The 13,453-nt window shown below is 37.0% G+C and overlaps 1 protein-coding gene across 1 annotated transcript in view; it reads right to left on the bottom strand.

Annotated features, from left to right (window-relative positions):
• The window catches only part of LOC148661626 (catenin alpha-3-like), a 600,833-nt gene extending 590,911 nt beyond the window's left edge, over positions 1–9,922 (bottom strand). The window contains exons 1-2 of the mRNA XM_088635643.1: positions 9,767–9,922; positions 8,414–8,517 (exon numbers count right to left, since the gene is read on the bottom strand). Of these exons, the coding sequence (XP_088491769.1) occupies positions 8,414–8,512 (99 nt within the window). The 5' untranslated portion in view covers positions 8,513–8,517; positions 9,767–9,922. The remainder of the gene's footprint in view (positions 1–8,413; positions 8,518–9,766) is intronic.
• Between the last annotated feature and the right edge of the window lie 3,531 nt (positions 9,923–13,453).

Below are 13,453 nucleotides of genomic sequence, written 5' to 3'. Positions count from 1 at the left end.
TGTATTAACCAGATACTTCTGCTTTGGCCATCACACACGAATTATCCTATGGTCCAAGTCTGGAGTAAACAATGTGACACACCCAGGACATCTGGCTCTTGTGATAGGAGTTCCTACTTCCTTCACTTCCAGAAACTCTTGGAATGAAGGTATTTCTACTGTCCAATAACCAACATCATCCTTCTTCTTGGACCAAAGTCTCTTCACTTCACACGGCTTGACCTTATTTTCATTTTTATCTGAACTGCTCATATAGCACCCTGACCATTTCTTTTTTACTGGTCAGGTGACTGAAGACAGCAGTTCATTCCTCATTGCACTCTGGGAAATGTGGATCGGAAAAGAACCTTATCTCCATCTGCTTCCATCTTAAAACATCAATTAGCATATTATTCTGCATTCCTGCACCACACTTACACAAAACCTTGTTACCTCATGTGACAGTCCAGGCTTCAAAATGTGAGTTGCACAAAAGTTCTACCTATGTTGTTTCTTTCCTGGCTTGACATTAACTTGCTTTAATCAATATTCATCAGTATATATTATGAATACGCATGAATATGGTGGTACATTTTAATTGATACTCACATACTGTACATAGTTATACTGTTAAAAACAGTATATACAGGGGGTCTCCATTTAATGTCAATGGGGACTGTAACATGGTTATATTATCAGGGAATCATATCCCGTAAGAATTAATGGAAATAGGGGTTAATGGGCACCCAGAAGACTTTAAGTGTGAGATATGTCTCCATAAGAATCAATTTCTCAATAGTAATAGGAACCAGAACATGACAACATAAAACTACATTCATGTACATAGTGTACATTCACATTTTCTGCGTCTAAACAAAATGATTACCATAGTAATCCATTAAGTTGAGCACTTCGATGTAATTTAATCTTGTAGAAACAAAAAGACATGTGCATGTGAGAGATACTTTAAAATACTTTTAAATTCAACTGATATGTACAGTAGAACATTATGTACAGGCTACATAGTTCCATATTAAATACTGTACTGTACTGTACTGATAAATAAGGACATCTAATATCATATACTTTAGAATAAATTACTTTTATTTTAACTTCTCAAAACATAGTTTGTAAGCACTGAATGTTTCTCTGAACTTTATTAGGATGCTATGCAGTCAGAGGATGTAAAGTTGGGACATAAAAAGATGTAAAAAATTGCATAAACATCTCAAACACATGTAGTACCACTATAAACCAGTAATATATATCTATAATGATTTTTATATAATGCAAAGAAATTTTCCAATTATTGTATTAGAAGTCTGGCCTACATTTTTAGGATGCAGTGTACAGTACAGGTGTGTCCTATGGACTTAAAGTCGGGAAAGCTTGTTTTAGGGATTAATGAGTCAAAATACTAGATACTAGTCAGATAGGGAAAAAATATTCTGTACAACCAAGCTGATAACATTATGCAGAAGCTTAATAAAAAATATCCCAAAAGAATTGTACAGTATGTTTAGTTAAAGCAAATGCCATCCTAAAGTAAAAAAGTCTTAAGTTCCTGGCTAACTACTCAAGAAAATACTTACATGGTCAAGCATAATTTCAGACTCATTCATATCCATTAGTGCAAAGACCAGTTAGACATTAAATACAATGGTGTCAGACATTAGGTGAATATGTACTTCATGTATGAAATTCACAGAGCAAGCTGTCAGCAGTTTTACTGATGATTGCACTAGCAAACATTTTTTAATCTAGGAACTGTTTAAGGTAAACAAATATTGGTATCCCACAGTAGTAAATCACTTTCAATTAAAAAAATCACATAATACCTATAAAGATAGTCAAGTGAGAAATGTTAAATATGGATCAATCCTATGTCCTAATGAAAAATATTATGTGACACATTTTGGGGGCATTTACAGTCATTACCATTTTGCAGAATGAGTAGAATTTAACCAAATTTCTCCAATGGAAGATAAATACTCTTGTGAAATATATTTTAATTTGGCCATAAAAAAGGATTGAACAAACTCAGTTTTATTAACTTAGTTGGCTAAAAAACACATTCATATAAAGCAGTTATTTTTTGCTTCCATGTAAAATGCTAATAAACAGGCTTTTTTTTTTCATTAGCCCAGGAGAACAACGGGAAAAAAGTAGATTCTGTTGCTCACACTATTCAAGTCAAATATCCAGAAGTAACTGTGCAAATGAGAAACCCATATCAAGAAAGCTTTTCCTTCCTTTGAGTCCTGTTAATTTCTGAGAGATAATATATTTGCCAAAATCTTAAACCGCTGAAGTTTAAAAGAGTACAGAAAGCAAAGTATTTATTTTGTGCAACAAAAATTAGGAAGGTTAGTAAAGCTATCTAGAGCTTTTTCCTGCTTATAAAGGTATAATTATAGGTAACAAAAGTAACTTTTTAAGTCCCAATACAATATATTAAATGGAAATGAATTTTCTTAAACACTATGACAAGGCCTCCAAACAGCAGCAACTAGATGCAAAATGTTTCCTTTTATTTGTCTTCAGCCCACTGAAACTGACCTTGATCTCTCCTTGACATTCAAGTGTTCTACCAGTGATTTAGTGATAACCCAATCCAGAATTTTTAAATTGCTTTTTCAGCATAACATTTTTACAATAGATGGGATTATCTTAAAAGCAGCACACATAAGGTATTGTTTTGTGAAAATGTATAACCCAAAGCAAAAACAAAAATTCTCTGCTTTGAAAAAGAGAAGCTGGACTCCATTTCTGTACTTCTGGAGCACCAAATTCACATATTTGTTGTCTCATTTCTCTCAATGGTCTCATTTAAATGTCTCAATTGTCTCAATTTTAATTACACAATAATGTTTACATGTGATATATATTAATATCCCTGTATGCAATTTGAGCACTTACAGTTTGTCTCTTTTTTGCACCCCTCATTAACTACTGTATATAATGTAAGCTTACAAAAAATGTGACATCACATGAATGATAATATGGGTTTGTGAGTTTACACTAGTAAAAGACACTATTTCATCCACCATCATTAGACTTCAGCAGTGCTATACATTCATACAAAGCACCTGTGACCAAACCTAGTGCTGGATGTACAGCTGAAATGTCCTAGGAGAGACTAACCTGAGGTACTGCTTCCCTACAGCAAACATCTGCATGTGCTAGAATAATATGTCATCTAGCAAAACTCACAAATCTCATTGTAGTCATTGGTAACTCACAGCATCCACCCAGGCTCCCTAACAATGGCAACTTTATGACTCAACTTCACCACGCTAAATAACTGATGTTTGCAAATCAACATGAATGTTAACCCTCTGGATACCTGTATAGTACTGGAGCTTCCTGTAAAATCTAAGCTTTAATTTGCATTTGGTCGTTTTAGTTTATACAGAAAATCCCTGAAAGGCTTTCTGTATATAAGAAAAATATTATATTGGTGGTTCTAATGTAGAAGTGTTGAAAATGGGAATGTTTGTAGTCCATTTCTTGCCTGTTGTAATCTTACCACACAACTTTATGAAGATATAATAATATTGGCAAATAAAGTAAAATTTGCCTTAAGCTTGACTAAACTCTGAGTGCACGCACTGCTTAGGTGGCATTTCTAAATTGTCTTTCACATATTTTGGCAGTTTTGCTTCCTGGCAATACTGGAGTTCATAGCCTCCTTAAATGTAGACTCTATATAGCAAATTGTTTATTTAGCAGAAACATAAAATTATAAATTACTCCCAAGCATGCATGACACAAGATGCACTGTACATTATATTTGGCTAAATGGCTAATGTTCACAGGTAGTCCCATGGTACATATTTGGACATATTTATAAATGACTACAGTGCATAAGGAATTGCTGTATATATTAGCCAAAGGATAAGACTTTAAAACACTTTCATTACATCAAGAATCTATAACATTGTATTATAAGGTTAGAAAAAAAGGAAATTGAAATATTCTGATTGAATAAAAAACAATCACATGATTTTTTGTTAACTTAGCTCTATATTAAATGGAAAAATTTAAAAAGCTCCTTTCCTTGTTAATAAGGGCGAGAAAGATGAAATATCCTTGAGCATTTTCTTCTACCATGCCAACCTTCAATTCAATACATACTATAACAACCTGGTAAATGAAGACCACTTTCAGTCCCCTGCCAAAAGAGGTATTATACAGTATATAACCATGTAAGCCATAACTAAAGCAGAAAATCCTCAGAGGAACAACTGATAATTTAATTTCTTAATCAATGGATGTTTTGCTCTTATATTCCTGGCTAGTTAACTATTCTCACAAAATGTAAAATGTAATGTCATTTTAAAACTCATTGTCAGAGTTCTGATCATTCGATTCTCCATACTTTGCTTTGGGACATCAATTCAAGAGACAACCTGAAATAGGTGTTTAGGATGTAAAACATAATAATTCATGAATATGACAACAAGGACAAAATAAATAGAAAATGCAAAAGATGCAACCTACCCATTTAGTTTTTATACTAACCACAGAACTGCTTAAGTTCTTTTTTACATTAACTATGTCTGTTTTAGACACATGCTATTACAAATAAATAAGGAATTTTATTAACTCATAATCTATGTTGCCTTCTTCCTGTCTTCACTGCTGCAACAGAATTGTTCTCAAAGATATGGCTGAAACATTGGCATTTTGTCTTATGCACAGATTCAATTATCTGTGTTAATTTTCTGTCTTTTAATGTGGCATTAAATGTAATACATTCTTACACGTACTGTACACTCTCTAACCTCACTCAGGCATTCGGACGTGATGGCAACTATAAAAGTTATTTGCTACAAAATAAAACTGGAAATATGTGCTGCATATGATATCCTAAAAGAACATGGAGACAAATGAAAACTAGAATTATGCCCAGAACCTAAACTGGAATAAGGATTGCCAGCAGCACTACTGCACCATCTCAACACTCTACAGTTCAGGATACCAATAACCAACTCTTCCTCCCTGAACTGCGGGAGGTTAGACAAATCCCTCTACCCTCTCCACCTGACTTCTGATATACTGCCTTCTGCTACTCCTGAGGAAAACTTATCTGCACCAAGATACCTACCTACGGTATTATGAAGTCACTTAGCTACCCAGTTTCACATAAGATATCAAATATAAACTAAAATGTCTTACAATTACAGTAGGTTTTCACTGTGTGGAAACCTAAAAAGCATCATATTGCAGCATGCCAAGCCTGTGAATAAAATTTTCATAATAAATAAAATGAAGTCATTAAAATTAATAATAATTCCTTAGACTTATAAAGTGCTTTTCTGGACACTCCACTCAAAGCACTTTACAGATAACAGGAACTCCCCTCAACCACCACCAATGTCCAGCATCTACCTGGATGATACTGTATGTCAGCACCCCTAGCCCGATTATTAGGAGGACATGATATGTAAAAGCCAAGAGGAAATTTGGCCAGGATGCCAGGGTAATACCCCTACTCTTTTGGAAAAGAACCCAGGTATTTCTAATGACCACAAAGCATCAGGACCTCAGTTTTAAATCTCATCCAAAGGACAGCACCTGTTTACAGTATAGCAACTTCATTACTATATTGGGGCATTAGGACCCACACAGACCACAGGGTGAGCACCCCCTACTGGCCCCTCTAATAACTCTTCCAGCAGCAACCTTAGCTTTCCCAGGAGGTCTCTCACCCAGGTACTGACCAGGCTCACATACAGTACTTCGTTTTTGTCATGAAAGTGTGACCGTTGCGGTTCTGTGCAGTCTCGTGCCCTCCTCCACCCCGTTTCATCCCACAACACCTGGGGCGCAAACCCGGGTCTCTGGAGTAACGCAACAGGGAACCAGCCGCATGAGCTAAAGGAGACCTCCCTCAACCCAGGCAGCTGAGGTCCCTGCTATGCGCAGTGAGGGAGATGATGTCACCGTATCTGAACTAGCTCCGCTGCAAAAGCCGGGTTGCTCTCCCGTGTAGGATGATATTTAGACCCTATGCGAAGAAAAAGGACCATAGACAGGGTTCAGGGGAGACACACAGGGTTAATTAGTGCTCACAGTGAAGTAGGGGAATATCCGAAGGCAAACATATCCAAGGAGGTTCAAGGGGGAGTCAGGAAGCAGTCCATAAGTCCATTGCCGGGAGATCCATCAGGAGATGCAGGAACACATGAGGAGACAAGAATCCAGGAAATACGGAGCTCTGTTCTAAGCCCAGGGCTGTGCCCTCAGGCTTCCTCCTGAAGCCTGGTGGTAGGCAGGCCATCGGGCTTCCATGTTCCAAAGCTGAGCCCCGAAGACGGAAGGACTAAACTTTAACAGGGAAGCTAAAGCACGGTACACCAGGAAATAATGTAGCTAATAAAGACTAACATGAGGAGGTTGGAGAGCCCTCTGTAGGAGAGGATGGTGACTGTAACAGTACCCCCTCCTAGAAGGGCAGACTCCGGGTGCCCTTATAAAATAAAAACGAAGGTGACTAAACCAGGGACAGCTAAAAGCCAAGACTATATACTGTACAACTAGGAAAGGTTACTATATACAATAATGACTATTTACAACTAGAAAGTCACCAAAAACATGAATATATACAGGGCGGGCAGTCCTCTCTTAGAAAAAAATACCAAGAAAAAAATACCAAGAAAGAGAAAAAAAAATCCAAAACAGACAGACTCTCCAAATCAAAACAATCAGAGTCCAGACATCAAAAAAAGAAAAAAAAATCCTGATGGGGGGGGGGGAATGCCATCCGTGGGGTCTTAGTAGAAGACTCAGCTTTCTGTCACAGGAGCTGGTTCTGACTCTCGGGAATTGCGTAAGAAGACCCTATGCGTGATGGTATAATCTGGAAGAGTCTGGAGAAGGACATCAGGGAAGGCACAGCTAGGTAAGGTCGGGATAACAGACAGCTGATGGTGACTTGAGTGATCTGGTGCACAGGAGGCATGAAGTAGGCTAACGAGTCCAAGAAAGTCCAGAAGGGAAAATCGGGGCGCGGTCCATTATCCAAAAGCCGCGTGGTCTAGCCATGACAAAGACAGTTAACACAGGGAATGGGAACGTTGAACCAGGAACATGGAAGATTAAAATCATAACGAGGCAAGGCGCTCCGAGCCCCGGACTCAGAGATCAGGACGCCATGGTGAAGCCTATGCCTTTGGGCCACTTCTGTGCCTGATGGTAGGCGGGCTTCTGGGCGTCCGTCTTCCAAAGCTGAGCCCAGAGCTACGGAGACGCCAAGCTTAAATAGGGAATCGGGGATAGGAAATAGCTGGGACAAATAAAGCTGGGAACACAACGAAAAATGTAGGAGCACCCTCTAGAGGATGGAAGACGACTGTGACAGGTTTGTTCAAATAGGTCTAGTAACATAAACAATGCCCCAAAGTGAATTTTGGGGGATGCAATAAAACTGAACTGAATAAAAACACAGACACACTAAGACATTATTACAGTCAAGATATTTGCTTCCATGTAATATATACTGTATGTAAGTAAAAGAATACATTCTGTTTACTCAGAATTATTATATGTAAACCTCTGATCAAGAGTCATAGCAGGTGTGAAATTAAGAGAACCCTAAGACTCTTTCTGCAGAGAAACCCTTCAACAGCTTAGCATTCCACGATGCAAACTCTAAAGCTGGCACATGCTGCTTGAAGAGACATATCTTTTCATTCTGCCCAAGACTACATAGGCAGTTTCTCACAACTTGCAATACGACTCCAGGATCAGCTATTGTACTGAGACACTTTTTCTGAAGCATAGCATTGGAGCTGATAGCAACTAACCAGGTAGCATAAAAGTGACTGCATGGATGAGCAGAGCAACAACAAAATAGTTGTGGCTAAATTCAGTCTAAAATCTGCACTTGTCTGGGCTGTATCACTCTGTGCCTGTAACCAAGACTCCTAGTAGCACCTAAACTGGTCAAGAACAGTGGCTATTAGCTTTTGTAAACTCTCCTTCTAGCTGCTCAATAGCAGATTCTGTGGTTGACTGACCATCTTCTGAACTGTCATTTTTCATTCAGATAGCCTTGTATCATCTGAAACCCATATTTATTTATCTAACCAGAACAAAAACCTTCTCATTTTCTGAGTGTCCTGAAAAAACAAGTCCACACATTAACAAGAAAATAGTACACCAGTGTGTTATTAAGCTGCTTCCTAAAGATGCCATGCCCATCTTCAGTTTCTCCAGCTATAATAATCAACTTCTTATTCATGGAGCAATTTGGTAGAAATAATTGGAGGCTTAAAAATGAATTGGTGGCTTGGTGTTAGATTACTTGTTTAGAAAGCAAGCATTTTGTTAACTGTTAATTTTCCTCTAAGATTAAATTCATTGATCAAAGTCAAAGGTAAACGTTTTTTCCATTGGTATGAATGTCCTTGCTTATTAAACTGAATACCTGTATAATCAGTGGTTCAAGCAACCTTTCCACTGTTATAGTCCTGATCTGAAGATCCTTAGGGTCGATTTTCAGCTGAAGATTTTGTAGCAGTGTCATTTTACCTATTAGAAAAAGAAGCAAAAAACACATAAAATTATCCACTGCACAATAATAATTCTGTTTTCAAAAAACTCCCTTTGGTTTATATCAGTTACCTACATCACACAGTACAATTATTGGAGTTCCACATTAATACAGACCTTAAGGAGATATATCACAGATGAATCAATTATTTTACTTGACATCTGAGTCTTCTAAAATAGGTTTTGATAAAACAGTCTAATTACACATATCATATTGGATAAATACGACTGAACATGTATACAGTATGTAGTTTAATAATTAGAATATTAATGGAATACATGGTTACTCTGAGTGATTAAATATGAACAAAGTGAAAAATGTCATCAACTAATCAATAATTTGAAATCTAATTCTCAAAGATAAAGATTCATGTAGCTACTGTAAATTTTTTTGAACCATTTATAAACTATTTAGAAACTTTTACCTTAGTATGTGACCCTGACCAAGGTATTCCTAGTAGATTATAAATAGGCTGCAGGCTTCCTTGCATTGCAAAAAATAAACCCAAGCTTTGCGTAGTATTCTATATTTAGCACGCCAACAGTTTCTCATCAAAATGAAACTTCCATTTGGTTAGTTAAATTAAGAACAAAAATATATTTATAAAAACGTTTACATGTCAGAATACAGAAAAAACTTGCAAAATTATAAACTTTTATTACACCGTAATTATCCAAGAAACACTTACAAAGTGTCAAACATAGTTGTACTCTGTGTCCAAGCATTCAAATGAGTTATGCACAAAAATAAATTAAAATATACAAATTATTTTATGTCCCTGGAAAACGCATTCTCCGCCTATTTAGTGGGGGTGACTACAGTGTACAGGAAAACACCTGGTGTCTTTCGTTGTCATTACATAATTAAAACGAGCTGGTGTTTTCCACTTAGTTAATTCAACTATTATATGTATATAAATTACATATAAGGACAAAGCTTAAAAAAGATTAAAACATCTTGCACGGAAAATTTCCGATACCGGTGGTGAACTATATAAATTTTGTCTTATTAAGGCACGAAGTGTCCGTCATATGTTTAAATGCACTCGCTACAACCCTACACCCTTTTCAATACTTAATCAAAACAATTGATTCCCTTCCAAGAAAACATTGAAATTAACATTTAAAGTTTATGATTTAGTAGACTATTCGAAACAGTGACGTTTTAAATGAGATATCAAAATACGAACAACTAGTGAGAAAGAAATAGCAAAACACGCATTCTTACCTTTAGAAGTCTAAAGCACAGAAAACTGTTTTACTGACAAGGTTTAGCTGATGTACAATGAACTTTTCCACGCCTGCAGAGCACAAGTTGGAAGCCACAATCCAGTTAAAAGAAATTCAGCTGGTATTGCCCTCCCCCCTCCTCCCTCTGTTCGCTTGCCAGTCATGCGCTCCAATGCCTACTTAAACTGTCAGCCTAGCTACAGTTGGCGCATGATTTCATTGACATCCACTTGCTGCTTCTGAAAATATCCGAATGACAGGAGGGCTTCGGAGAGGTTAACACAGCTAACAAGAAGCAGGCCCCTTCCTCAAAGAGAATCTACTGTACCAGCACCTGGCAGATATACAGTACAGTAAATACTGTATACTGTATGTTCTTTGCAGAAAAATTCTAATAATCACCTTTATTTTATATAGTGTCTTTAATGGTACAGTACATCCTGTCAAGTTACATGTTCAACTTCTCAAGCCTTCCAAATGGCAAGTTCTACATTTCAGATAAAATCAAAATCCCCATTTATAGTGATATAAAGAACTCTGTCATCCCTTTCAGTCATTTCAGACAGAATGTACATCAGTTACATGCTAATCACTTATACAATTCAATATTGACAGAGGAGAATATAGAAATGTTTAAGTATACTGTACTAACCTTTCCATTTAAGGAATCGATTAACATTTGACCTCTGTATACAGTATATGCAACTCTGTATTAGTTATTAATTTTTTTCTATTTTTGTTAATTAACCTAATATTGTTCGATTCAGACTTCAATGAAATTATTTTTTTTATCTATGGATTAAGCAGAAAGAAACTTTTGTACTAATACCAGCAAATATATACTTCTATGGGGTGGATGTCAGAGTGAATATTGTGTACCAAGATGAATCCCAAAATCCAGAGTATATCACAGTGGTTTAGGATACAAGATGGGATATCATCTAGGATCAGTCCATCACAAGAGAACAATTAAGACACACCAGTTAACTTAGCCACCATTTCTTTTGGGAGCTGGGAGGAAACCACAGCACCTGGAATAAACCCACATGAACAAGGGGAGAAATGCAAACTCACACAGAGTCTGAACGCCTGCACCTTATTCCAGAAATGAATCCAGCAACTATGATCTGTGGAAAAGCAGTGATAGACACTGCACCACAGCTCTGAACCAATGGTGTATTGCAGTACATTGTAATTCCAACAGTGCAACTGTCAAGTTTTGTCACACATCCCCAGATTGAAACCTAGGGCTTTTGCATGAGGCCCTGCATGGTGCCAAGCTAACAGATACTGCCGTTTGTACCTCTGCTGCATTTGGTGTTTCATCCTGTGTCCCATACATCCTACAGTGGCTCTCAAGCAAGCCTTTTCATTTTAGTACAGTGGGGTGCATGCTTAATCCTTGGTAGGGTAGCTCTTGCAATTTAATTAAGCATACTGTATACAAAGTTTAAAAGCTCACATCTGACTGATTTCAATTAAATTTGTCAGGAATTTAAAAATAAAGAGCAGAGCAACAGTGCTATATACCGTATATGCTTAACAAAACAATATATTTCAAAGTGGTTTACAGTAAGTGGCCAGTACCCTACTTTCCATGCTGCTTTACACTAATGGGCAATAGTATTTACTCTTTTTTTATTTAAGCTTTTTTTGGTTTTATTGAGGACAGGCCCTTGCTGGATTCTATTCCTGTTGGTTTTCGTTAGTGAGCGATTCATGTGATTATGCAAAAATAAGAGAATGCGAATTATAATATAATGCATAATTTAATTGATTGAGATCTGCATAGATGGTTATAATAAGTCATTGCTGTCCACTTACTGTATGTTGGCCACCTGGATTATACTTTTTCTCCAGGTGAGGGTAATGGCAATATATTTGCTTATCACTGTATTGTTCTAATTATCTAATTTTCTAGCTTTTACTTTCTAATTCTACTGCAGTACACAGTCATAGATATTTGAGGGTAAAACAAAAGCCAGTAACTATTTACACTCTTTGTTTATTAGTTTGGATTTTAGCATTTGGACACTAAATTCACCAAAAACCAGGCTGACCTCTTTTCACTGGAACACTAAATTACAGTGAAATAAACAAGTTAAAACCTCATGAAATACCCTAGGCACTGCTTATAATTGCCTTCCTTTTGGCAATAGGATTTTTATGCAAGGAGATGAATTATTGAAGCAAGCATTTGTTAATAACTGAAGAACTCTAAAAGAGAGAATTTCAATTGAGGAACATAACCTATCTCAGAACTGCCAATAAGAATCATATCCATTCTCCACACGAGTGTGGTGCAAAAGAGCTGTAATTTTTGCAAAGACACTGTAACACTTCAGAGAAGCTGAATCAAGTTAGGAGCAACATCACAGACATTTCCCAGTAATCCATCCATCCTTTTGCCAACAGATTTATCCAAAACATCTACCAGTGTATCTTTGGACTATGGGACAGACCCAGAACACCTGGAGGAAACAACACAAACACAGGGAGATCAAACAAACTACACACAGATAGCACACCAAGAACTGAAACCAGAGCCCTAACACAGCAAGGCAGCAATGCTAACCACTGTGTCACCATCCAACCCTATTTCAAAAATATTAATACTTCATATACAGTATAAGCATTTTAAACGTTCTATGAATGCTTATGATGCATAAGTTTAGTATCATTAAGATACAATATTGAGAAGCTGCCCACAAGATAAATCTGGAAGGCAGTTAGGCACATATTAAGTTGGAATTGCAAAGTAAAGTTTCATCACTGAGGATGAATGTGAGAAGAGAAAGAAAGATGTAGCCATAGCAATTAAACAAAGTGTAGATCACCAGCAGCCCTATCACTCTGCAATTCACAAGTGGCACTGAAGCTAAGCAGGAGTAAGCTTGGCCAGTACCTGGATAGGAGACCTCCTGGGGAAAAACTAAGGTTGCTGCTGGAAGAGGTGTTAGTGGGGCCAGTAGGGGGTGCTCACCCTGCGGTCCATGTGGGTCCTAATGCCCCAGTATAGTGACAGGGACACTATACTGTAAAAAGGTGCCATCCTTCGGATGAGACGTAAAACTGAGGTCCTGACTCTGTGGTCATTAAAAATCCCAGGGTGTTTCTCGAAAAGAGTCCTGGCCCAAGTTTCCCATTGGCTCTTACCAATCATGGCCTCCTAATAATCCCCATCTCTCCTCCCCACTGATAACTGATGTGTGGCGGGCGTTCTGGTGCACTATGGCTACCATTGCATCATCCAGGTGGATGCTGCACATTGGTTGTAAAGCCATTACCTGTAAAGCACTTTGAGTGGATTATAGATCATATTAGATCATATTATAGATCAACAAAATGAATCTGTTTAAAGTCACAGGTATAAGGGGCTTGCTTTTTCATAGAGAATATCAATTCTTCCTCTTCATTTAAATAAGCCATTCTGCAATACCTAGTCTTAATTAGAATAGTGGCTAAAAATTAACTTCAAGTTCTTTCGGTGTTTCAAAAAGATATTTTGACTTTTTACATACAGTACATTTCATAAAAGATTCCTATAGCAGAAAGGAAGAAAAATTGGGAAAGGTGATTGAGATCCAGACTATACTCTCAAACTAAAGATTAATAAAAATATCTGTATTGTAGCTTTACAAATTATTGTACTATGATTGCTCTACAATGATTGTGTACATACTAT

Source organism: Lepisosteus platostomus, chromosome 6, assembly GCF_059453375.1.
Source record: "Lepisosteus platostomus isolate fLepPlt1 chromosome 6, fLepPlt1.hap1, whole genome shotgun sequence".
Classification (NCBI taxonomy): domain Eukaryota; kingdom Metazoa; phylum Chordata; class Actinopteri; order Semionotiformes; family Lepisosteidae; genus Lepisosteus; species Lepisosteus platostomus.
The sequence above is the reverse complement of the archived record's forward strand: the minus strand, read 5'-3'. Positions and strand labels throughout refer to the sequence as shown.